This window comes from Diplotaxodon limnothrissa, linkage group LG7, assembly GCF_057381915.1.
Source record: "Diplotaxodon limnothrissa isolate DT_005_m linkage group LG7, D_limnothrissa_male_GT1.1, whole genome shotgun sequence".
NCBI lineage: Eukaryota > Metazoa > Chordata > Actinopteri > Cichliformes > Cichlidae > Diplotaxodon > Diplotaxodon limnothrissa.
In genome coordinates, this window is record NC_140602.1 from 42488841 (window position 1) to 42512696 (window position 23856).

Genomic DNA, 23856 nt, shown 5'->3' on the forward strand with positions numbered 1-23856 from the left:
TTCACAAGTGTTCTCATCTTTTGTTTTTATTAAATGCAAAAGTTATGACAGATATTTGTGTGTATAAAAGAAAAGTGAAGTTAACAGATATCAGTCAGACATTTAAGCGCTATTATTGGGTTTAATAACTTCATGAAAATTAGTTACATTTCCTAACTAGTTCAATCAATCATATCAGTATGAAGTTATTCTTGAGATAAGTAGCTGGTCGCTACGTCAGGAACAGGTCATCATAGCTGCTGTGATGTAAAGCTGAACGACCCAACAAAGGAGCTGGTACGAGTTATTCGTCTTGGCCACACAGACACTTGAGTGTTTTTCCATAGTCACCGGACACTTCAGACTACACAAGGATGGGGAGAGATAAACGAAAGGAATTGGGTGTTTGTGACACACACCACAATAAACAAAAGTTAACATTTAAACATGTTTATGTTAATGTTATAAATTCATAACATAACTCCTGTTAATACTGACCTCTAGCTGACTGTAGAGGGAACATCCAAACAGCTTCTTGTACTCTACTTTGATGTCTATCAAATCGATCTCTGAGCGACTGACGAATATCCTGGTCAGAGTGCACTCTGTGGTCCCTGCACCCTGGACCAAGTATAATTTGGAAAACAAAGACATTCGTCCTTTAAGCCAGGGGCTTCAAACTCTGGCTAGACATGGTATGGCATGCGTTAATTTCGTATTGTTCCACATAGAAAAATGGTCTCAACAAGATACAATGCAGGCTACCTTACAGGTAAGAACCTGTTTTACAACTTCTGACAGGATGGCATATTTAATTAAAATAAATTATAATCAAAATGAAAGTTAAAATTTGTTCATATTTCTGTCTGACATGGGCATGAACTCAATGATGTAGCTTGTTACTATGCAGACTTCTGGTTTTACATTGCAGTGATGCTGCACTAGTGCGTTTGGTTTGGCATGTGCACAGACAGACATGCTATGCAGATAGTTATGACCAGATTTCCCATAATTTATAGACATTTATATGCAGGCCCGATTGAAATCTACAAAGGGCCACATTTGGCTCGCAGGCCTTTTACACATGTGAAGATGCAGGGGGGGGGGGGTTTGTTATTTTTTTTGCAATACTACTGTCAAAAGTTAGGCTACGCTTCCTTATTCAGACTGTTGACACATTTCAGCCAGTGTTGGCTGTGCTGGTCAAATCACTAACAGTAAAATGTGGTCAGCATTCCTTTCCACATCACTGGTGACCAATACAGTCTGCTGTGACTGAAAGGGTATGATGCAACCATACAGAATGTGAATTTTGCTGGGCAGACATTTCTGATGTGCATAGAGGTTTAGAAAGGCCATCATGACACAGATGGACAAACTGACCAGTTGCACAACTCACCTTCATGCTCTTGAAAAGCCTCTCAGCGAGGTATGCTGGGACGTTCTGCACACACTTAACTAAAAGAAATGAGTTCATATATTATTTTTAAATTAACTTAAATGCTCAGACAAGGAAGACATCGATAACAACAAGGCAGTGATGTAATATTTTGCTCACCAACAGCCACAAGTAGTTTTTCCAGGTTTCCAGACATCTCGCTCTTAATGCTCTCCTGCAGAGTCTTCTTGCTAATATTCTTGTACTCAATCAGAGCTGCCAAAATACATTGAGCTGAGATTATTTTTCTCACATTGAACTTGTAATATACTTTTATTTTTTGCCAATTTGGTAGCGGTTCACAGTGGGATGCGTATCTGCTGGTAGGTTCATCACAGCCCATTTTCGTGATTCAGTTTAAAATGAGCTTTTGTGGAGCTCCTCGGTTCATTGCCTGTCTGAAACAAGCAATTTCTTTAAGCCAGCTTTCTTCTGACCAACAGTGCCATGTTAATACAGGGAGTGCAGAATTATTAGGCAAATGAGTATTTTGTCCACATCATCCTCTTCATGCATGTTGTCTTACTCCAAGCTGTATAGGCTCGAAAGCCTACTACCAATTAAGCATATTAGGTGATGTGCATCTCTGTAATGAGAAGGGGTGTGGTCTAATGACATCAACACCCTATATCAGGTGTGCATAATTATTAGGCAACGTCCTTTCCTTTGGCAAAATGGGTCAAAAGAAGGACTTGACAGGCTCAGAAAAGTCAAAAATAGTGAGATATCTTGCAGAGGGATGCAGCAGTCTCAAAATTGCAAAGCTTCTGAAGCGTGATCATCGAACAATCAAGCGTTTCATTCAAAATAGTCAACAGGGTCGCAAGAAGCGTGTGGAAAAACCAAGGCGCAAAATAACTGCCCATGAACTGAGAAAAGTCAAGCGTGCAGCTGCCAAGATGCCACTTGCCACCAGTTTGGCCATATTTCAGAGCTGCAACATCACTGGAGTGCCCAAAAGCACAAGGTGTGCAATACTCAGAGACATGGCCAAGGTAAGAAAGGCTGAAAGACGACCACCACTGAACAAGACACACAAGCTGAAACGTCAAGACTGGGCCAAGAAATATCTCAAGACTGGTTTTTCTAAGGTTTTATAGACTGATGAAATGAGAGTGAGTCTTGATGGGCCAGATGGATGGGCCCGTGGCTGGATTGGTAAAGGGCAGAGAGCTCCAGTCCGACTCAGACGCCAGCAAGGTGGAGGTGGAGTACTGGTTTGGGCTGGTATCATCAAAGATGAGCTTGTGGGGCCTTTTCGGGTTGAGGATGGAGTCAAGCTCAACTCCCAGTCCTACTGCCAGTTTCTGGAAGACACCTTCTTCAAGCAGTGGTACAGGAAGAAGTCTGCATCCTTCAAGAAAAACATGATTTTCATGCAGGACAATGCTCCATCACACGCGTCCAAGTACTCCACAGCGTGGCTGGTAAGAAAGGGTATAAAAGAAGAAAAACTAATGACATGGCCACCTTGTTCACCTGATCTGAACCCCATTGAGAACCTGTGGTCCATCATCAAATGTGAGATTTACAAGGAGGGAAAACAGTACACCTCTCTGAACAGTGTCTGGGAGGCTGTGGTTGCTGCTGCACGCAATGTTGATGGTGAACAGATCAAAACACTGACAGAATCCATGGATGGCAGGCTTTTGAGTGTCCTTGCAAAGAAAGGTGGCTATATTGGTCGCTGATTTGTTTTTGTTTTGTTTTTGAATGTCAGAAATGTATATTTGTGAATGTGGAGATGTTATATTGGTTTCACTGGTAAAAATAAATAATTGAAATGGGTATATATTTGTTTTTTGTTAAGTTGCCTAATAATTATGCACAGTAATAGTCACCTGCACACACAGATATCCCCCTAAAATAGCTAAAACTAAAAACTACTTCCAAAAACATTCAGCTTTGATATTAATGAGTTTTTTGGGTTCATTGAGAACATGGTTGTTGTTCAATAATAAAATTATTCCTCAAAAATACAACTTGCCTAATAATTCTGCACTCCCTGTACAAAGTTTAAACTGTCTGGATCTGCTGTGGTGACAGCAAGTACCTTAGATGGCCCTGAATGAATAAGAATATCCCCTCTCACTAGCATAATACAAAGCCAAGAATTAGAAAAAAGTGTCTGAAACAAACCAATTAGAGCGTCCCAAAGCAGAAAAAAAAAAAAAAAAAAAAGAAGAAGCATAAGTTCACTTCAAGAGCCCACAGAAGATGAATGACTTTGCTTATTGCACCATCATGAGATTGCATCTTTGGGTTTTTGTGTCTTGAACTTGATCACATAGATACTGCCTCAACTAATGGAGTCTATGTATAATGTTTTTGATCAGGTGTCAGTGAGAATAAATCCTGATTAAATGCCTTTTAGTGTCACCATGGCATTTGACTAAAAATCTACTAACCAAATACGCTTCCATCAGCCTTAGCTTTCTTAGTTTTAAATGGCATACTTGCACTGTCAAGGTGAGCATGTTAGCATGTTGCTCTTGATAAACAGCCTCAGAGAGTTGCAAGCACGGCTGTAAACTCTTAGTACTATTTCTAAGATGCTATTTATCCACAGGATGAATGATAGGTCAGGGATCAACCCACTTTGCCTGAGCTGGGGAACACTTCTGTGGCACAGGATGTCAATAAACTTCCCCTCGTCGGTTCCCCACTTCTTCTCTCCTGCTTCATACAAGGCCTGCATGGATTCAGAAAAGGTATGAGTATAATATTGTTGGACTACACTAAAAAAAGAAAAAGTAAAAAAGAAAAACACAGAGTCAAAGTTCAACGCAAGCACACTAGATTAACTGAATCCAACATGAGAAAATTTCAACATGCTTTCAACATAGGTGCAGGTTGAAACTTGCATCACCCAGCAAGGTGCGTTAGCTGAGATGAGCGATGCCACCAAACTCTGAATGAATTAACCTAAAAATGTGAAAGAGAAAGCTGCTATTTAAAATGTTTGTACTGCAGTAACACAAAAGTTACCTCAGTTTGAAAAGCAAGTGTTTATACACAAATGAACCAAACGTAAAAAAAAGTGTACCTTAGCATCAGCTTTTGCTTTGGCAGCATCCACGCTGGTGGTCTCATCTCTCTTCCCCTGTAGGGAGGACGGGTTTGTGAGGCGAAGAGAAAAAAAAGAAACTTTGAAATAGGCTATAATGATATCCTCACAATTCAATATTCTAAATAAACAATGTAACTTAAAAATGGCGCAACTCATTTAGCTCACACAGGACATTATTTGTATTTCCTGCATTTCTTCCTACAATCAGTATTTGGATATGAAGAAATCAAGGTGCTTTAAGAGTATATTTCTAAAACATAAACACTCACTACACACCTGCTGACTGCAGTAAATTTCAATGTGGTTGTGGTTCTTATTTGTTGGGAATGTTATGTCATCTGCTGTAATTTCATGTGCTATACCTCGGCCAAGATCAGCAGTGCTTTTCCATAATCTCCAGATACCTCCGACTGCAGGTCGTGAATCATCGCTCTTCCCGTTTCTCCAGTGAGACAGCGGAATACATGACAATTTCACAATACCGTAGTACATCACAAACAGCTGCCAACTCATTTATGATTTCAGTTTCATCAGATATAGTTGAAATACTGTGTGTTAAAATGTCCTACTTGCTAGGTATGCTTCAGACAGTTCTCGGATCTGCTTGTTGGATCTCGAAGCAAATATTTCTGTCAGAGTGCTTTCTGTGGTCCCTGCACCCTGTATGCACAAGGATATACAAATGAATAAATAAATGATAATGTCAAAACAATACAGTTTAATAAATCTGAAGATCAGGCTCTTATGAACCCGATGTTGACATGTGCTGTATAAATAAAAAAATATCATAGTGAACTGTTGTTTAAAGTCCAAACCATAAGTATAGCAAAATTAGATTAGATTAGCATTTATTGTCTACTTAGAAGAAATTTCCTTGGACAAGTGAGTGGAACATATCATGTAAGATAACACACACACACCCACACAAATAAACGCCAAACACTCATTTACAATTTCACCTACTACCAAACAATAATTTGACTGATAATGGCACTAGAGAAAACGTAAACCTTTTAAACTCACGGATTGGTACCCTGAACCTTTTTCCTGAGGGCATCTAGTCATCCTCATTATAAAGGATGTAATTTTTTCCTTAATTTTTAGACCCTGTTTTACACAGACTCTTCAAATATCTTCAGGAGGGTAGATGAAGAGAGCATCCCAGTTATCAGCCCTTTAAATCAAATGTTGAATTTGGGATCTGAGCTTGACTGAAAGATTGCCAAACCAGTAATACCATAACGGATATTAGAGTCAATAGTTGCCCTATGGAAGAGCGACACAATATTTATCCACTCCATGGACACTAAGCCTTCTTAAAGCACTGACTAATTTGTGCACACACATGCTCCACATGATGAAGCCGCTGTAACTGGCAATCAAAGTGAACCCCTTAAAAGTCGTCACTTGTTCAGCCTTTTCTCCACTGGGGTGGCTGTAGCTCAGGTGGCAGAGCAGGTCAGCCACTAATCAGAAGGTCGGTGGTTCAATCCCAGGCTGCATGCCAAATATCCTTGGGCAAGATACTAACCCCATGTTTGCCTACTGGTGGTGGTCAGAGGGCCCGGTGGCGCCTGTGTCCGGCAGCCTCGCCTCTGTCAGTGCGCCCCAGGGCAGCTGTGGCTACAATGTAGCTTGCCATCGCCAATGTGTGTGTGAATGACTAATGACTAAAGTGCTTTGGGGTCCTATGGACTAGAAAAGCGCTATACAAATGCAGGCCATTTACCATTTAATTAAAACCGGGCTGTAATCTCCAATAGATCTTCTTTCTTTAATATTCTTTACATTTAGCATTAAGTTTAACATTATACTCAATCCAAACAAATCTTTAGTGAACAAATTATAGTGCACGTCAAATTTAGAAATTATTTTTGTAACTTATTTCTTCAATCACTGAGTAAGTCACCTTTTAGAAAATTGTTTTAAAAACATGATTCAAATTATCTTAGTTTAACAAAGTCTTACCTTCATAGCTTTGATGACTTCCTGGCAGTCATAGAGAGCAGGAGGCGTTACCAAGGCTACTAACACGTCTTCAAAGTCTCCACGAGTGTCACCCTTCAGGTCATCTATTAATGTCTAATTGGGAGGAATAAAATCAAGTCCTCCACCAATAATGACAAACTCAATTTGGCCTTTGTCTGTGTCAACATCAAAGAAAGAAAAAGCTTGAAAATTAAACAGGCAAGTGTATTTATATACCCCTCCTGTGGCTTTCTCATAAGCCTTGGCGATGAGCTGACGCTGAGCACTGCTTCTTTGGGTCAACACATCAATCAGAGTCTTTTCTGTTGTACCTTTGAAGAAAACAACACCAAGCGAACTTTTAATTCTTTCAATTTTTTAAAAAAAAGTGTAGAACTTTCATCAAATTGTCATTTTACTTCATGTCTATTATCAACCTCCTATTGTATGGTGAGAGTGAACTGAACTGGATCTCCTTCTTTCAGCTGCTCAAAGCAGATCATCTGCTTCCATCTCACCATGTCGCTAGCATCCTCCTCTCTCACACCAACGCTCTGTATGTCCTCCTTCAATTCATCTATGAACCTTCCTCTTTGCCTCCTTGCTGGGAGCTCCATCTTCAGCATCCTCTGCACATGTCCAAACCATCTCAGCCTTGCCTCTTTTGTCTCCAAACATCTCAAACTGAGCTGTCCGTCTGTTGTAATCATTTCTATTTTCTTAAGAGAGTCCATCCTGGTCACTCCCAAGAAAATCTGAGCATTTTCAGCTCTGACACTTCCAGCTCAGCCTCCTGTCTTTTGGACAGTGCCTCTGTCTCCAAACCATACAACATAGCAGGTCTCACTACCATCCTGTAAACCTCCCTTAGCACTCTTGCTGCTATTTGAACTGGATAACAGATAAAGATTTCCCTAATGGTTCATCCACTCCATTTTGAACTTGAATGTATGGCTACTTTTCTTTTAGATTAATAAAGTACCTGAGTGTATATGTGAATGAGTTCACCTTGCTTTATACCTTTATACTGCAATAAAAAGGCACATGAGCACATTTGCCGAAGTGCTTTACATATCAGTCAGATATATATCTATAAAAATATATCAATGATGGTAAACCATTAGCTTACCAAGGCCCTCTATGGCCTTCCTGAGAGCAGACACATCTTCATCCACTTTGAAATTTGCCTTGTCCTTCACAGTTCCTCTTGCACTGGACTGATAGACACAGATGCATGCCAGTGAAAACTAATCCACAGGTAATAACTGTACCATGTATCATGCTATAAAAGAAGAGCAGGTTGTACTTACTGTCACAGTCAGTGAAGAGGGGTTGTCTAAGAGCAGGTCCAAGTCATCCTGAAACACAGAGAGGGTGACCGCCTTCATTTTCTCATATTTTGAGCCTACACGGATACAAACAGACATCTATGTAGAAGTACTTACCCAAACAGACATTCTGGTGGTTTAAGGGAGGCGTTTTACACTACAGAGAAGAAAGAAAATACACTATTAGCACCTTAATTGTGTTGTAATGTAGCATCTTAAGAGCTGACTCATGCTTTAATGGATTTTTTTCTAGCTGCAGATCGCCATTCCATCTAATCAGGGCAGCGCTTTTAAGGGCATTGATGTGGCATCACAAACAAATCTGTAGGGTACAATAATACAAAACTAACTAAAGTCGAGAGAACGTGCGCAAAAGGAACTACAGAAAAGCAAACAAGTAAGATCCGAATGTAGACGAGGCATATCTAAAGAGCAAATTTCCTTTAAAAAACAACAACACGCACATCCAGGAAGCTGATAAAAGTTTTAAAAATGTGTTCTTTTTCGTCTTACCAAGAAACAAGGAGAAGATTGAAGTCTGAGAACGAATTTCACAAACGCGTAAAAAGTCGCCACACCTTTCAAAGGGGTTGATAAGCAACGCCCACTGTGGGCTGGAGTACAGTGAATCACAGAGTACGTCTCTCATGAACTCCTCACTCCTGCAGAGTAAGAGTACAGCAGGTTACCACAGAAATAAAGCAAGAGAGATTACGACAGGCTGACGACTTTGCGCAACAGCCGAACTAACTGCATTTCTGACATATTTTGGATTCCATTTAGTACCCTATTTAAACACCTATTATCTATAGGCAGTAATTTGCAGATCCTCTCTTTGATTTTATATCTATGTAAATTTCCCATAAGTATGATTAAAATATATGTCGTTACGTTTTCTAACAAGTATGTGTTGATTAGATCTGTGTACTCGTTAAGCCCAAAGCAAATAAACGGATCAAATAGGGGGGATAGTAGAGTTAAAACAGTGAGAAAATATGAAGTACGACTTCTAAAGTAATGTCCATATGAGTAAATATATTTAGTTACATTTTTTAATCCAATCTAACAAACTTTTTAGCAGGTCTAAAGTCCATGGCAGGGTAAAAACATGAGTCAGAGAGAAGGAGGAAGGAAATGTGACAGGATGAATATGTGCTTTGGCCTTATCGCATAATTTCCTAAGCAGCCTAATGAGATTACAGATGTTTATCTAGCCTACATCCTTAATATTCAATATTCTTTCAGCACAGCTAAAATTAAATTATGCACGCAAATGTATTTACCTAGTAAATATGAGGCACGCGAAACCATATGTTTTATTATTAAGCAAAACAGAGAGGAGCACGTGGGCTTAGTTCAGCCTAGCCCAAATTCAAAGATGCCCTGCCTCCTGAGGCGCACCAGGCGGGTTTATGCATCCACAATTGTCAGGAGAGTGTGCCACTATGAAAACGGGACTGCTGATTTAAGTGAGATTATATAGCAGCAACAGCTAATGCATGGAAACATCCTGTGGTCAGATGTCTATATGAATAAAAAATGCGTAAATTCCAGGTGATGTGTGGAAGTAGGCTGATAAGAAAAGGAAAGGAGACAGCTGCGACATCTTTCGGTAAACTGGAGACACTACAGACCTTATTAGGAAAGGGACCATGAAAAAAGCAGGCATTAGGCTGCATTTCCTGGATGGATCTTGGGTGCTTTGTTTTTTAAAAATATAATCTAGATTATATTTTCCACCATGAGCTCTAAGTAATTCCCGTGGAAATGTAAAATCTCATGATTTTTACTTCCTTCCTTTTGCATGGTGCATCGATCTATTTTTCTGATAAGTGTGAATTTATATAAACGTAAATACATCAAAGTCTTTGGGACGTTACAAAAGGCCTCCTCGCTGACACCGCCTACCTTGTGAGGTTGCTGTTTCGCCCTAATTAAAGCCTTTAAGGAAGATTGCTGTTATAGCAATCTGACCTCTGTTACATGGTGAGTGAAACATAATCTTATTTTTATCCTTCTGAAATCTTAACTATAACCCGATGAACTAGAGGAAATAGAGGTGGGCGAAAGGAAAACAGATGCTCTACGTGGCACCAACTTATCCTGAGAGCTAAACTCGGGGAGAAATTTACCCACCATAGCCGGGTAGCGACAAAGCCTGTCAGCTCTCTGACAGCTCAGTACTATAGTGACACTTGGAGACGTGTCAGCGGCCCTTAAGAAAAGCTGTTTAGCGCTCGTTTTCATTTAATACGGCGACTGGAGCATTCGTTCTTAATCCCAGAGTATGTTTTGGCCTGTTTCACTTTTATTTTTTAACGAGCGACCTCATTAGCTCACTAAATATCTTTGCCGAACTAGCGGCTGGATAGCCGACTAGCAACAGGGAACCTCCCAGTAGTATCATGGCTAGCGAGAATTAGCCACTCCATTTCACTGTGACATCACTTTGGTAACGTCTTAATATTTATTTTATTTTTTCCAGACTACCCCCTTTAAAAACAAGTGCACTACTAAACCTGTTCGGTCTTTCTGCGCTTAACCAGGGCTTCGTGCTTACTCTCGTTTTTCCTTTACAGGGAAGCTAACGTCACTTGCTGTCCCTTGTTTACATGAACACCGGTCATCTGGGGTGCTCTGAGGGCATGTGATGGTTGTAACAACACAGGATGAACTACAGAGAAACCGGGTTGTAAATACGGACATGGAACTTGGAGGTAGCTAACGTCGGCATCTCAGAGCCATTTCTCTGAGAAGATGACCTGGACTCTAAAGGAGGACAGCTGTGCCAGCTCCACTGTTTGACTTTGTGTGGGCGCTGGACGGAGAGCAGGAGCTTTGTTTGTCCCTGTTAAAAGTTTATCATGATGCAAAGCTACATGAGGACAACTGGAAACAAACAGTGCTGGGAATCGGCCTCTGCTTCTACCACAGGGATGATGTGGAAAACTCTCCTGGTCGTTAGTCTTTTCTGCTGGGGAAAGTGTCAAGAGAGCCAGAATATGACACCCGAGGAAAAGGGCGCAATCAGGTGATGAATGTTCACATAGACATATAAACAGTGAGTGCGCTTTTGTAAAATTATTGAAAGCATTTAACTTTTGCGTCTTTACCCGTTTTGTTTTTCTTCTGTGCAGGGACCAGATTGTTGAAATGTTTGATCACGCTTATGGCAGTTACATGGTAAGGTGTTCGTTACAGCATAATATTTGTAATTACCAGTAAGTTTATGTTTGCTTTTTGCAACAGTCCAGAGAAAAGACGAGTCAGTTGCTTCCAATTGGAAACGTGAATGCAAGCAAGCATGTTGGATTTGGTTGAGGTTGCTGTTAGTAATGCTGGAGAGGGTCAGACTCACCTGTGCCTTTATAGGATAACCAGAGTTGGACAAAGAGGCACGCACGACCTAAAGTGTGTGTGGTAGAAGTAAAAAGTAGATGTCCTTGTGACCTAACATAAATTAATCTAAGTGTATATTTAATATAGGTAGAGCAGCTAATGTTTAACTGATTATTGCATGTAAAAGGGCGATAAAGACGCAAAATTATCACTAAAAGGAGTTTAAACAAGTACATTCCTTAGTTAAACTGTCAAAGATTTCTTCAACTGAGTCCGCTAATAGTTTGAATATTTAGATGGAAAACTTAAGGGACATTGTTGAGTGAGAACTAACACTGTATGTGCCAGGTGAAGTGGGAGGTGTATAAGCTATTGATCTCCACCCATCCTTCCTCAATGAAACATTTTATGTGAAATGATAATGAAAGCATGGAGGCAAATGTTTGTTTCTGTTGTAGAAATATGCCTATCCAGCCGATGAGCTGATGCCTCTAAGCTGCAGAGGGAGAGTGCGTGGCCAGGAGCCCAACAGAGGGGACATAGATGACTCCTTGGGGAAGTAAGTAAATCGTTAATTGACATTTGGAGCATGAAAAGCATATACATTTAAATTCCTTCAAGCAGCAGCCAGACCAAAGTATTGCAGCAAAGGTTTGAGTGTGAGCAGTTTAAGATTAGCAGATAAAAGATGACCTGATTTCCAAATGGCATAAAGTAAGAGATGAGATATTTTTGATATTTTGAGCAAGATTACTTCATCATCTCTTATCTGCTGAGGTTCTGAAAGGACAACAAGATAACAGAGAGGGGAAGGGGGGGGGGGGGGGGGGGTTGTCTACCCTGCATGATAAGAACCATGATAAATCTTCCTGAAGGTCTTTTGCAGTCATAGAACAATTTTGATTCGGCTTTCTAGGAATCCTGTGAGTATTTTTTGCAGTAATTCTTTTGCTTTTCCAGACCACAACTTGACCATCACCATTCCTGTTGTTTGAGAAAAGAGCTTTGTGGAAACACTTTTACCCCCACTTTACAAATAAAATGAAAGTATTTATAAAATGTGTATCACCAATACTTTTCTAAAAATGACTCTGAACAGGATGTAACTGTATCAAGCTACATGATATCTAGAAGTTATCTGACAGCTAAGATCTCTTTTGTAAACTTTCTTTCACTCCTAAAATCGACAGGGCAAAAGTGATATTCACAGTGCTTAAAATTCTATGAAAAGTATGTTTAATTTTCAATTTGAAGCCATTTAGAGATCATTTCATCTCCTGCTTGCTGAAGTAGTCACAGTAAGGAATTTTTGACAAGGGTGCAAAATGTTTTGCATGCCAAGTCTAATTTGTCTAATGCAGGGGTGTCCAACTCCAGGCCTCAAGGGCCTGGTCCTGCAGGTTTTACATATCACCCTGGGTCAACACACCTGGTCTAATGCTTCTGAGAATGATTTTGCATCCTTAAAGAAGACAGGAACTATAGTCTTGCCCTGCTATTCTCTTCAAAAATACCCTAGTATTCAGAGATGCTGAATGACCTGCTGGAGCGGGGGGGCTAGGAGGAGGAGTTGGCCGTCCGACTGCGGTCTGGAGTGTGGGGCCTTCCTGCTGCTGCGGAGTCGGGGCGGTCTGCCTCCCCCCACCGCAGGGAAAAGGGTAACACCACCTGGGTCTGGGTGCAGTTCCCCCCTCCAGGGGCAAGGGTACCTAGACCCGGTTTGTACAGTACGCTTGGGGAGTGTGATCTTATGTACAACGTCTCTTTATGTCTGTCTCCACGTTGGTTCAGTGTGGAGTAAGTGCATATGAGAGCATGAGGGTGGGAATGGATGTTTGTATCTGTGTGTGCCTGTATGTCTGTGTCTATATGTCAGGTTGGGTGTCAGGCGCCACCTCTCTGGGGACATCTCAGGCCCTCCAAGGTTTGGAGGCCTATCTCCCCCTACCACCACTTCCCCTGCCAGTGGCGGACCCCCTCAGACATCGGTGCGTTGGTGGTTCTCTGTGTCCGGGGATGGGCGTCCAGGTACACACCGGCTCACTCCTTGGCGGCCGCTTATCGGGGCCTGGAGCCTGGGGCTCGCTCGGGCCACTTCGGAGGTGGGGTGCCCCCGGCCTCTCGGCCTGGGGCTCGGTCACTCAGGCGCGGCTGGCTGCCGGCGGAGCTCACGGGCGCGTCACTGCAACTCCCCCTGGCTTCTGCTCCGCGGCTGCTGAGTGAGCCCTCATCTGGGACTCTCCTCAGCTCTTTCTGGGACAGTGGCGCGGCTGCCCCTCTGTTGGTCTTCCTTGGTCTCTTGTGTTCTGGGGGCCTCTGGATGTCTGGAGTTCTGATCTCCTCCATACCTGCTTCATGCCCTGGAGGACGGGGCTGTAGCCCCCCCCACACCCTCTAGCAGATTATTACAAGAAGGAACCTTTTAAAAAACAAAAAACAAGCGCGTCCATGCTCACAGGTGTACACACGGGTGATCACACCCACAAACTGCACCCTTTTTGGCTCCTACCTCAGGGCACACTGTGTTCTGTTGGTCTTGTGTGCTGCACAGTGGTGTTTAGTGTTTGGTATTTGCTGTCGTATTCCCATGTATCATTGTGGTGTTGTTTGTTCTGTTGCTCTTGTTCTCTTCTGCTTGTTTTCTTTTTTCTTTCAGCAGGTGATCCAGGTGATTGATATATGCATTTTTTTCTTCTCTGCCCGTTCTGTTGGTTTTTGTCTTTTGCCCTTCTCCCCCGTCCCTCTTCTCAGCTGTTTCTCTTTCCCTCTTTCTTTCTCCCCTTCTTTCCCCCAGTCAAGTCTGTCCCGTATTCAGTAAGTGAAAATAAAAGAAACAATAAAAGGTGAATCAAATGGACCATTACGGCAAGGCTGGGATGGTCAATTTGGTAAAGTAAATCCGTTGGGCATCTTTCTTTGCCTTTAGACAACAATTCTGATGGCAAAAGAGCCAAACGGGACAGGCAAAAAAAAAAGAAAAAAAAAAGAGATGCTGAATGAGCCGCCAGTTTAAGCAATAAAACCAACAGGAAGGCATTAAATCGGCATCTTGGAGTGCCATACACAGATCTATGTACAACACGTGTTTTATAATGTAACATTTAGCTTCAGACTCAGCATGAGTCATTACAAATTTAACTGAATCAGTGGAAAGTAGGACACCAGCTATGCTGCACTCTGCTAGCTATCGACATGTCATAATATTCGTTTCCACCATCTTTTTAGGTTTTCTCTCACTCTGATTGACACCCTTGACACCCTGGTGGTAAGTATTTGATTTTCCTCTCATAAAAAAACAATATTGCTTTGCTTGTGTTTTTGAACAATTATTTCTTTCGCTCGCATGAATTTTAAACAGGTTTTAAACAAGCTTGATGAGTTTGAGGAGGCAGTGAAGAAGGCTGTGAGTGATGTACGCCTCGACAACGATGTGGTGGTGTCAGTGTTTGAGACCAATATCAGAGTTTTAGGGTATGAATCTTATGTATATATAATATATTATACAGCCTTTGTTATTTTCCTTAGATTTGTATTAACGGCTTTATTTGAAGTGCTTTTTTTCTTGGCTCATTATTCCAATTGTAGTATTTTTTGACATCAGTACATCGTTTTATTGTCACTGGAAAGAAATATCCTGAGTATTTCTTCTTCCCAGTGGGCTTTTAGGGGGCCATGTGATGGCTGACCTCCTACGGCAACGTGGGGAGAGGATGCAATGGTATCGTGACGAGCTCCTACATATGGCCAAAGAGCTGGGCCATCGATTACTGCCTGCCTTTAACACCACAAGTGGCCTTCCCTATCCTAAGGTAGTGCTTATTTTATTGTTAAATATCACAAACCTTATTGCAGATTCATTATATGCTATCTAGTTCTTCAAAATTAGGCACTAATAAACGACAAACGTGTTCCTCATTTTGCACAGTAACTGATATAATTTTTGCTGTATTTGGCTCACCAGGTAAATCTGCGCTACGGTGTCCTAAACCCACTTTCCCGGACAGGCACCGAGTCCGACACATGCACAGCATGTGCAGGAACAATGATCCTGGAATTCGCTGCCCTCAGCAGGCTGTCAGGAAATTCTGTGTTTGAGGTATTACCTTATTCTTCCTTCTTTTTTTCTTTTTTTTACTTTTTCATGTTAGGAATTATAGCTGAGTGTAGTTTTCACCTCAAAGAGTTTAAGCATGTAATACTTTTACAGGAACATGCAAGGAAAGCTCTGGATGTCCTCTGGGAGAGGCGACAGAGGGGAAGTGACTTGGTGGGGACTGTCATCAATATCCACAATGGAGAATGGGTCCGGAGGGGTGAGGCAGTTTAAACACAAAGATACACAAACATCGACAGCACTGGAATCATGCAGGTTCTCACACAAGCAGTGGAAATCGAGCCTTACTGAGTCTTGTCGCTTCTGTGTTTGCAGACAGTGGAGTTGGTGCTGGCATCGATTCATACTATGAATACCTGATGAAGGCGTACATTCTTCTGGGAGACAATGTCTTTCTGGACAGGTTCAACGTTGTAAGCATTCCTTGCTGTAACATCATTGTCTCACACAGTCTGTCATATTATAGTGTTTGAGCTGAAAACACTACAGTAATTATTTGTGTTTCTTGGTTTTTCCTCTACAGCACTACAGTGCCATTATGAAGTACATCAGTCAGCCTCCCCTGCTGCTCAATGTACACATGCACAACCCCACAGTGAGTGTGCGAAGCTGGATGGACTCTCTCCTGGCATTCTTCCCTGGCCTGCAGGTCTTAAGATGTGCTCAGTTAATCATATTGACTCTTTTAATAGTGAAAGAGTTTGTTGTTTATAGTTTCTAAAGTCCTGCTTTTGCTTATATAGGTTTTGCGAGGGGATCTGAAACCAGCCATTGAAACTCATGAAATGCTTTACCAAGTAACCAAACAGCACAAGTTTCTTCCAGAGGTAATGACTCAGTATTTGTATTCCTCTGTATCCCAGAACATTTCAGCAGTCAAGAAAAGTGGTACTAACCTCTTTTGTTTTTTGTTCATCTCACTGAAGGCTTTCACTACAGAGTTCAGAGTTCATTGGGGTCAACACCTACTGAGACCAGAGTTTGCAGAAAGCACCTACTACCTCTATAAGGTAACCCTGTATGTTTAATCTCTGTCACTACCAGTGTCGCTGATTAAATATATTGCATTTCCTTTGGTTGTAAAAGTTCAACTTTGTTAAAAGTTGGCAAATTTATACAAGTATTTTATTCCTTTTAAGGATATGAAGAGCTTATCCTGTAGGACATGTAGGTAAGATTATATTTTGATGTGTGCAGGCCACTGGTGACCCCTACTACCTCAGAGTGGGACAATCCATAGTGGAAAAGCTCAATGCCTATGCCAGAGTGCCTTGCGGGTTTGCTGCTGTGCAAGATGTCCGCACAGGGACACATGAAGACAGGTACTGTGTGAGGCGAACTCTGTTCTGAACATTTAAAAACTGAAAAGTGTAACCTAAGTGTAACCTTAAGTATCAGAAACAGATGTGACCATTTTTTTTTCTCCTTCTGATTTTTTTTTCTTTCTTCTATATATGTGGGCTTTTCTGTGTTTAGGATGGACTCGTTCTTTCTGGCTGAGATGTTTAAATACCTGTACCTAATGTTTTCTGAGAAGAGTCACCTGCCAATTGATATGGACGGCTACATTTTCACTACAGAGGCTCACCTCCTGCCTATATCTCTTTCCACCACTCAGCCACCTTGTCCAGGAAACGATACGGTGAGAGCGCTCACTTTGTCACAAACACCAGTGCAAATGTTATCTTCCTCTATTTTCTATACAAGCTTGTGTATACCAACCACTCTGTTAGGTCCACCTGTCAAATTGCTTTTTAACATGGATATCTAATCAGGCAATCACATGTCAACAACTCAATTCATTAAAGCTGCGTCCACAAAGTGAAGTGCCCATTGGAAATGCTTTTGAAGCTGACAGCTGGTTGCTTGTGGATATTCCAGGTTGCAGTTGCCTACGTGACCTTCTTAATATCTTCACCACCGGGTACTCATACTCTTGTCTATAGTCAACACGTACTGCTGAGAATCACTTCCAGGGTTGTATGCAGATTTAGTCACGTAGACCTGTTCTCGACTGTCTTCTTGAACTCAAATGGAGCAAGGTTGTACCCACCTTCTGATGGCTGCCTTCAGCAGGATAACACACCATGTCACAAAGCTCAGATCACCTGAAACTGGAATGAGTTCTCGGTTTTCAAAACTCCTCCGAAGTCACCAGATCTCAATCAAAAGCACCTCTGGGATGTGGTGGAACCAGAGATTTGCATCATTGATGTTGTTAAATCCTCCCAATTCTTTTGATCTTTGGGCTGAAGGAAGGACAATACTCGGTGTATAAATGCTCAATCAACAATCTTTTATTCCATACAATTCAACACTTTATGAGCATAAACCATCCGGAGGGGAGATGAGCGCGGGAGGGTGTCCGCCTGATCTCGAAGTGTCTGAGCGTTCCTCAGATTCTTATAGCTTCAGCCCCCCTCCACCTAGTCATAAAAGCTAAACATCCACATTCTTTCTCTCTCTCAGTGAGTCTAAGTTATGACCTTGGCTTCCTGTGCAGTGTGTTCTGTTCTTTTCTAATCAGACGAATAAGGCCATGACTCTCTGAAAACAGTATTTCTTATACCTCAGCAGTATAATGCATCATAAAACAATATCATTCATTCACAATAGATCAGCAGCTTAATGTAATACAAATCAGTTTAATAACTGTAATAGTTATCACCTTCTTCTAAGTCAGGAGAATAATGCAAACTAAAACTACATAATAATTTCACAATCTTTAATTAGGGGTCTAACGTGGCATAAGATAATATAATAATCTCACAATGTGCAGACAACGGATCTGTTGTAATTGTGTGATACTATCATGTCAATTTGGCCCCAGATCTCTGAGAAAAGTTTCCAGCACCTAATTGAATGAGTGCCATGAAGAATTGAGGCAAAAAGGAGGTCAAAAACAGTGCTACCTGGTTTGTTTGTATGTCTCACATTAGCACTGTCAAATTTTTACTAAATCTGACAGTGCTAATACTGATATTGTGATAACAGAAATTTGAAGAAAATGAGGATGGCAGCATGCCACCAGTCTAATTTATCTCAAACTTTGTTTTGTTTTTTAGTACAAAGGTTTGGGTTTGTAACAGAGAAGGAAGGTGATCTTAATTTAGTGAATATTGTAATTATTGTAAGTCTCACTTATATGACAGTGCTGTATATTTAGAAGTTAACAGCAAAACTCACTGGCATAGTTGTATAGTAGGTACATACTTATTTAAAGGTGTGTCTTGTTCTTCAGGAGACTGTTCGTATTTCTCAAGAAGAAGATCTGTTTACACACTCCTGTCCCAGCACTGAGACGTTATTCCCAAACAACCCGTCATTTGCCAAAACCATCAGGGACGGATACAAGTACCTCACTGGGGTGGGACGAGCTTTCCACCCTTTACCCATCAGGTGTGTCCAGCTGCAAGAGACTTTTGATTCCAGAGTAAATTCTCTGGTGGATTTGTGAAGTTGTTTACCTGACTGCCTTCATACTTTGCAGGGAAATTGAACTTCCACTCCACGATAATGGCATGGAGCCAGTGGAGTTCTTTAAAAGCATGGGCATTTCTCTCACTCCACTGAACGAAGCCAATATGGGAGACACTGGAAGGCTTAAGGTATACACTGATTACTTTGTACTCTAAATATGAACTGAAATGATGAGTTCAGGGTCAAAAATACGTCCGAAAATATACAATTACATGTAATTTTTTTTTATTCCACAGCCATTTTTTATACAATACTTCTTTTCAATATTTAATGCCATTGGTAAAACAAATTAAATTCAAATTGATTTAGTTTATTATTGTAAATGAATTAGTGCTCCAGCTGCAGTATTTTCATACTCCACCAGGAGGCACTGTCCAAACTCTGCGGATCAACGAGTATATTTTCTTCCATTATAGTTATCTAGTTTGTTATACTTGTCTTATAACGGTCCACTCTTTTAAAGCAAAATCTGCCTGAGATTTAGTTTAAATGTGAAGTTATGTATTTTAATGGTCCAACCCACTGATTCCCAAAGTATGTGCCAGTTGTATAGGTACTACAACCTAATTAAAAATGTTAATAGGAGGTGGTTAGGTTGTGTTATTACTCATTACACTAACCTAAATTTACTGCTCTTGTGTTGATGTTTGTGTACCAGTGGTAGTGGAGTCACACTCCTTAACATTTTGCATATGACTAGGTAGCATTAGCAATTTATAGCCAACAGTCTGTGTTGTTTGTGTGTGCGTGTGTTTTTTCTTTTTTTTTCTTAATTAAATGTTCAGGGAAATCCATCAGTTTGTCTTGTATTTTGATTAGAGTGAAGATTGGCTGGTGCCACGTGGGTATTTCTGGTTTTTAAGTGTGCTGCAGCACTCTTGACTTTGGGAATGGCTGACCTGACCAGCTCTTGTTTTCAATTGGGTCTCTAAATAATGATGTCTGCAGGAGCATAAAGGAGTTTACCGGGTAAAACTTGTAGCAGAATTGAGCCAGGCACCAGAGGAGGAGGTTGTGGTGCCTCATGTCGTTCAGCTCATATCCCCACCATTTCTGGGAAGGACGGTCCTCACTGCAGGACCTGCCAAATTTGGGATGGACCTCACCAAGCAGGAGCATGGGGTGAGATAACACACCACATAGTATCGGTGTCAAAGCTAGTGTAGCTTTCAGGAACAAAGACAGAAACATGTGTTTCATTGCAACAATGTGTTTGAATAGATTACAATCTGAGATAATTGATATAATATGAACTACTAATTAAAATTAATAATTTATGTATGCATTTTTGTTCTCTTGGTCTTGTTTAGTTCTTTTCTCTAACGTGCAAAGACAAAATCACATTAAAACAAACTCTTGTGCTGCAGGTGAAGGGAAGCATAGTGAAAGCTTCCCCCTACACTGCGTGTGGACCCATAGACAATGCAGCGGGCCTAAAAGGCCACATCGCTCTGGCACTAAGAGGTGACTGCATGTTTGCTGCAAAGGCTCGTTGGCTACAGAAGGCAGGAGCCATAGGAGCTATTTTCATAGGTGAGAGTCATTACCAGTTGAGCTGAAATCATTTGCTCTTATAGTATTTCTCAAAGTTTAGAATGAGTGGACTTCAAAGATGTTCATGAGCTCAGCATACGCCTTTGTTCCTCAGACCACCGTGAAGGAAGCAACAGCGAGGAAACCCCTCTCTTCCAGATGGTTGGAGATGGCGACTCCACTGAAGACATCACCCTGCCTTTAGTCTTCCTGTTCAGCCGTGAGGGTGCCGTGCTCACAGCTGCCCTGGAGAAACATCACAATGTGGATGTGCTGCTGCTGCCCAAAGAGAGGCAGCTCGGACGTGGTGAGCATCAGGAGGAAGATTAGATTAGATATAATATGTTTATGGTATTGTCAGCAAATCCCATGAACAGTTAAAAAATGACATTATAGTTTGGTTGGTCTTTTTTTTTTTTTTAATGCTGTCCAACTTTTTGAGTCTCTTGGATAATTTGGCACGAACCCTGTTCAAAGCTGGCTGGGAGCCGGTGACTATTTTTAGAATTCATGTGGTACCGGTGATAGGTCTCTAATATCCTGTGGGGGAGCCACAGTGGATAGATTTTGGCACAGATTTTACACCCGCTGCCCTCCCGTTTATCTAACACCAGGTATACACTAGCTTGTGACCCCCTAATAGGGTCTACAGAATCAAAGGAAAATATTATTCAGATTTTTAATGCTTGTTGGAAACAAAAAGGATGTAGACTCAAGTCACTGTAAAGGTTAGGAAGAAAATTAGATAGCGTTGTTTTCAGAATTCATGCAGTGAAGAGTAGTAAAGATAATGCTGGGTGTATAATCTCTGTGATGTGACTCACCAATGTGTTAACAATAGACGTGAAAAAGTGTCTGCCTCACAGAAAATACTTACTATCATCTGTCACTTACCATTTTTATTGATTTTATATATTTAATGTTTGTTGAAAGGTGAAAAATATAGAATATCACCAGATATATACTTGATCAAATAGTGTCTAAAAGACACTGTGAAGGTTAGGAAGGCCTTTGTGCTTCTGTCCTTTAATAGATGTTTTAACTACACAGGATATGTTGTGCGTCATGGTTCCTCTGACATAATACAGAAATCAAACTTTATGTAGCATACAACAATGTATTTTCTTGTGGATTTGACATAGCTGTTGGTCCCAAATTGACCCAGAACATATAGCTATCATCATTTTATTATTGTTTTACTTGGTAGCAAAGTGCAGATTCACTATTTCAGTTGTTTTTAATTCAGGGTAATATAAAAATGGAATTGAAGTTGAGGACAAAATGAAATGATATGGAAAAACGTAGTTTGTGCTGCAGATGTGAGCTCTTCTCCTGTTTACGTGTGTCGTTGTCTGTCCTTGTACTACAGATAAAATGGAGAAACACGTCAGCATGAACCTAAAACTCCGCCTGGCAGAGGAGGGGGAGATGGAGGGGGGAGCAGCTAGCGGGCGCACCCTGGAGTTTGTCTTGGAGAATGACGAGGTGCTTCTTAAGGACGAGGGAGTAGAAGAACTGAGAGAAAAACAGCAGCAGTCATGCACAGAGGACAGTGACAGGACTCAACCCTCTCAAATCCCAGACTCTTAATGTCAGACCAAACACAAATCCATGAGCTGTGCTGATCCCGAACTTTGCTGCCACTGGTATCTTGTCAGGTTCTGGATGGAGTGTGCCTCAGAGCCCCTCACTGCCCTACAGCACAGGGAGCCCTCAGTGACACAACTGGCATGTTTACGCCTGTCTTGAAGGGTCTATATTTACCTTTCAGTCAAAGATTTGCAGATTCTGCTCCATGTGGTACAGGAAATGGTGGTTGAGGTGTGGCTTCTGATCTCATGAGACTAAACTTAGTAATATAAATCTAAAAGGATAGGCTGTTAATGTGTAAACCTAAACCTAACCTGTAGTTTTTGCTCCTGTGGGCCCATATGAAGTACATCCAGAGGAAACTGTAGATAAGGGTCCAAAAATGTCCTCAGCTACGGTTGTTATGCAATGCAGTGCATTTTTAGTATATATTGCACCTTTTCACTTTAACAAGTACTGTTTAGGCATTCATTGATAGAGAGTAGAATATTACATGGCCAGTAGGTGGTGTTAGCTACCAGAGCTTCTCGGTAATGTAATGCTGGCTGTTGAAGAACAGGAAGTTGGGTTAATTTAAAAACTATTTTCTTTCTTACTGGAAATCACTTCAGGGAATTTTAAGAGTGAATACAGTTTGCATTGATGAAGAGTGCGTGTGTGTTTGTGTGCGTGCGTGCGTGTGCGCCTGTGCGTGCTCTGCTTTTTTGCTACTATGTGAGCAGTGTCTGTGACTGTGTATGTGTGTGTATGTGTAATGACTAAAAAAAACCCTTGAAGGCATCTCGGTTAAAACGTCACAAGGCAAAAACGTATCCATCTTTACAAATTCAGAAAATCGGTACGATTTACCGTCATGAATCTTTTAAAGTTCAGCTTTCTAACCCAAAAATAGCCACACGGTTAAGTTGTAACTCACGTTTTCTTAGAAACACTGAAACTGTGATCAGAGGCGGTTTTCTTGCAAGCAGACACCCCTGGTTTCAGGTGCAGCGTCAAGGATTGTTGAGGCTGCTTTGCACTTTGAGACTTGTGGAAAATTGGGAAAAAAAGAATCATCCTATTATTACGTTTGTTTATGGTCAAATGTAATAACTCATTATGGTTATTTTTCATTGCATTTTCACTGTGTAACAATTGATTGTTTGTATCTTCCTTTAAATGCCAATTTTTTTTTTTTTGCAATGCTCCTTTCAAAACACTGCAAATTGTCACGTTTATGAATAAGTGGATTGGGTGAAATTTTGGTGAGGTTTTTGGATCATCTAACATTTACCAGAGAAGAAAAGACCAACTGAATCCTACACATTTATGCCAGCGTGTGACTGAAATCTATAGTGGATGCATTTTGCATAAATTTACAAGCTGGGGTTCTGACTCTCACACACTCCTTGCATACTCACCTGTTTTACAGCATTAGGTTTACTTGTTATAACTTTGGATTAAAACTCAAAACACTGCATAACTATTTCATCCACACTAATAGTAGTTTGCTTGATTCTTAACTTTTGTGTAACATGGAAATGTGAGCTGTCATTTGTTCCTTACCTAACTGTAAAGTGCACCCTTTCCTGATGCTGCTGAGCTGATTTGAAGTCAGATATTTGTTTGGTCTTTTATAAGGCTGTGCCAACCTGTTTACCTCAGGACTGTGTATGTAAATGTTCATGCAGATAAAAGGACCATGCACCAAAAAATGGATTGTTCTTCTTTTAAATGATTTTCATGCTTCTTCTGCAACTCTGAGGTTTTTGTTGGATTGTGTCCTGCAGCTCATAAAGTGCCAAAAGAGAGATTATCTGAAATCACTTTCCAGGACATAAACTTAGACACATTTGTCAGTAAATTAAAAATCATAATTCCTAACCCAATCAACCAACCTATGTTTTTTTTTTTTTTTTTTTTTCTTTTTTCCCATTACTCTGCATTTTTATCATCAGTGGCAGTTATGGTTTCCTATGAGGTCATAGGTTAAAGGATGTGGTTGCCATTTGCCTGTAGTAGGCTTTTGTGATTAATC

At 40.9% G+C, this 23856-nt stretch overlaps 2 protein-coding genes across 2 annotated transcripts; one reads left to right on the forward strand and one right to left on the reverse strand.

The window, feature by feature from the left end:
- Positions 1-18: 18 nt before the first annotated feature.
- Positions 19-8433, reverse strand: LOC146628826 (annexin A3-like). Its single transcript, XM_085358106.1, has 14 exons — positions 8297-8433; positions 7901-7940; positions 7766-7813; positions 7585-7672; positions 6693-6787; positions 6456-6569; positions 5057-5147; positions 4850-4929; positions 4464-4520; positions 4016-4109; positions 1538-1633; positions 1379-1437; positions 478-600; positions 19-343 (listed from the first exon to the last, which is right to left on the reverse strand). Exons 2-14 carry the CDS (start codon positions 7910-7912, stop codon positions 284-286), a joined length of 1017 nt encoding a protein of 338 aa, XP_085214232.1. The 5' UTR covers positions 7913-7940; positions 8297-8433; the 3' UTR covers positions 19-283.
- A 1525-nt stretch (positions 8434-9958) lies between these two features.
- LOC146628827 (ER degradation-enhancing alpha-mannosidase-like protein 3) lies at positions 9959-23521 on the forward strand. The gene is made up of 21 exons (XM_085359729.1): positions 9959-10235; positions 10363-10814; positions 10921-10966; positions 11581-11681; positions 14348-14387; positions 14481-14593; positions 14778-14931; positions 15084-15218; positions 15330-15435; positions 15552-15649; positions 15760-15885; positions 15980-16063; positions 16163-16246; positions 16434-16558; positions 16713-16878; positions 18478-18635; positions 18727-18844; positions 19665-19838; positions 20084-20249; positions 20365-20556; positions 21619-23521. The coding sequence occupies exons 2-21, from the start codon at positions 10648-10650 to the stop codon at positions 21837-21839; spliced, it is 2574 nt and encodes an 857-aa protein (XP_085215855.1). The 5' UTR covers positions 9959-10235; positions 10363-10647; the 3' UTR covers positions 21840-23521.
- Positions 23522-23856: the final 335 nt, after the last annotated feature.

Coding starts and splice junctions, on each gene's coding strand:
- LOC146628827 (XM_085359729.1), top strand. CDS start 10,648: ATGATGCAAAGCTACATGAGGACAACTGGAAACAAACAGTGCTGGGAA. Junction 15,650..15,759: donor TTCTGGACAGGTTCAACGTT/GTAAGCATTCCT, acceptor TTTCCTCTACAG/CACTACAGTGCCATTATGAA. Junction 16,064..16,162: donor AGCACAAGTTTCTTCCAGAG/GTAATGACTCAG, acceptor ATCTCACTGAAG/GCTTTCACTACAGAGTTCAG.
- LOC146628826 (XM_085358106.1), bottom strand. Junction 6,570..6,692: donor ATGAGAAAGCCACAGGAGGG/GTATATAAATAC, acceptor CCTCCCAATTAG/ACATTAATAGATGACCTGAA. Junction 1,438..1,537: donor AAAACTACTTGTGGCTGTTG/GTGAGCAAAATA, acceptor CATTTCTTTTAG/TTAAGTGTGTGCAGAACGTC.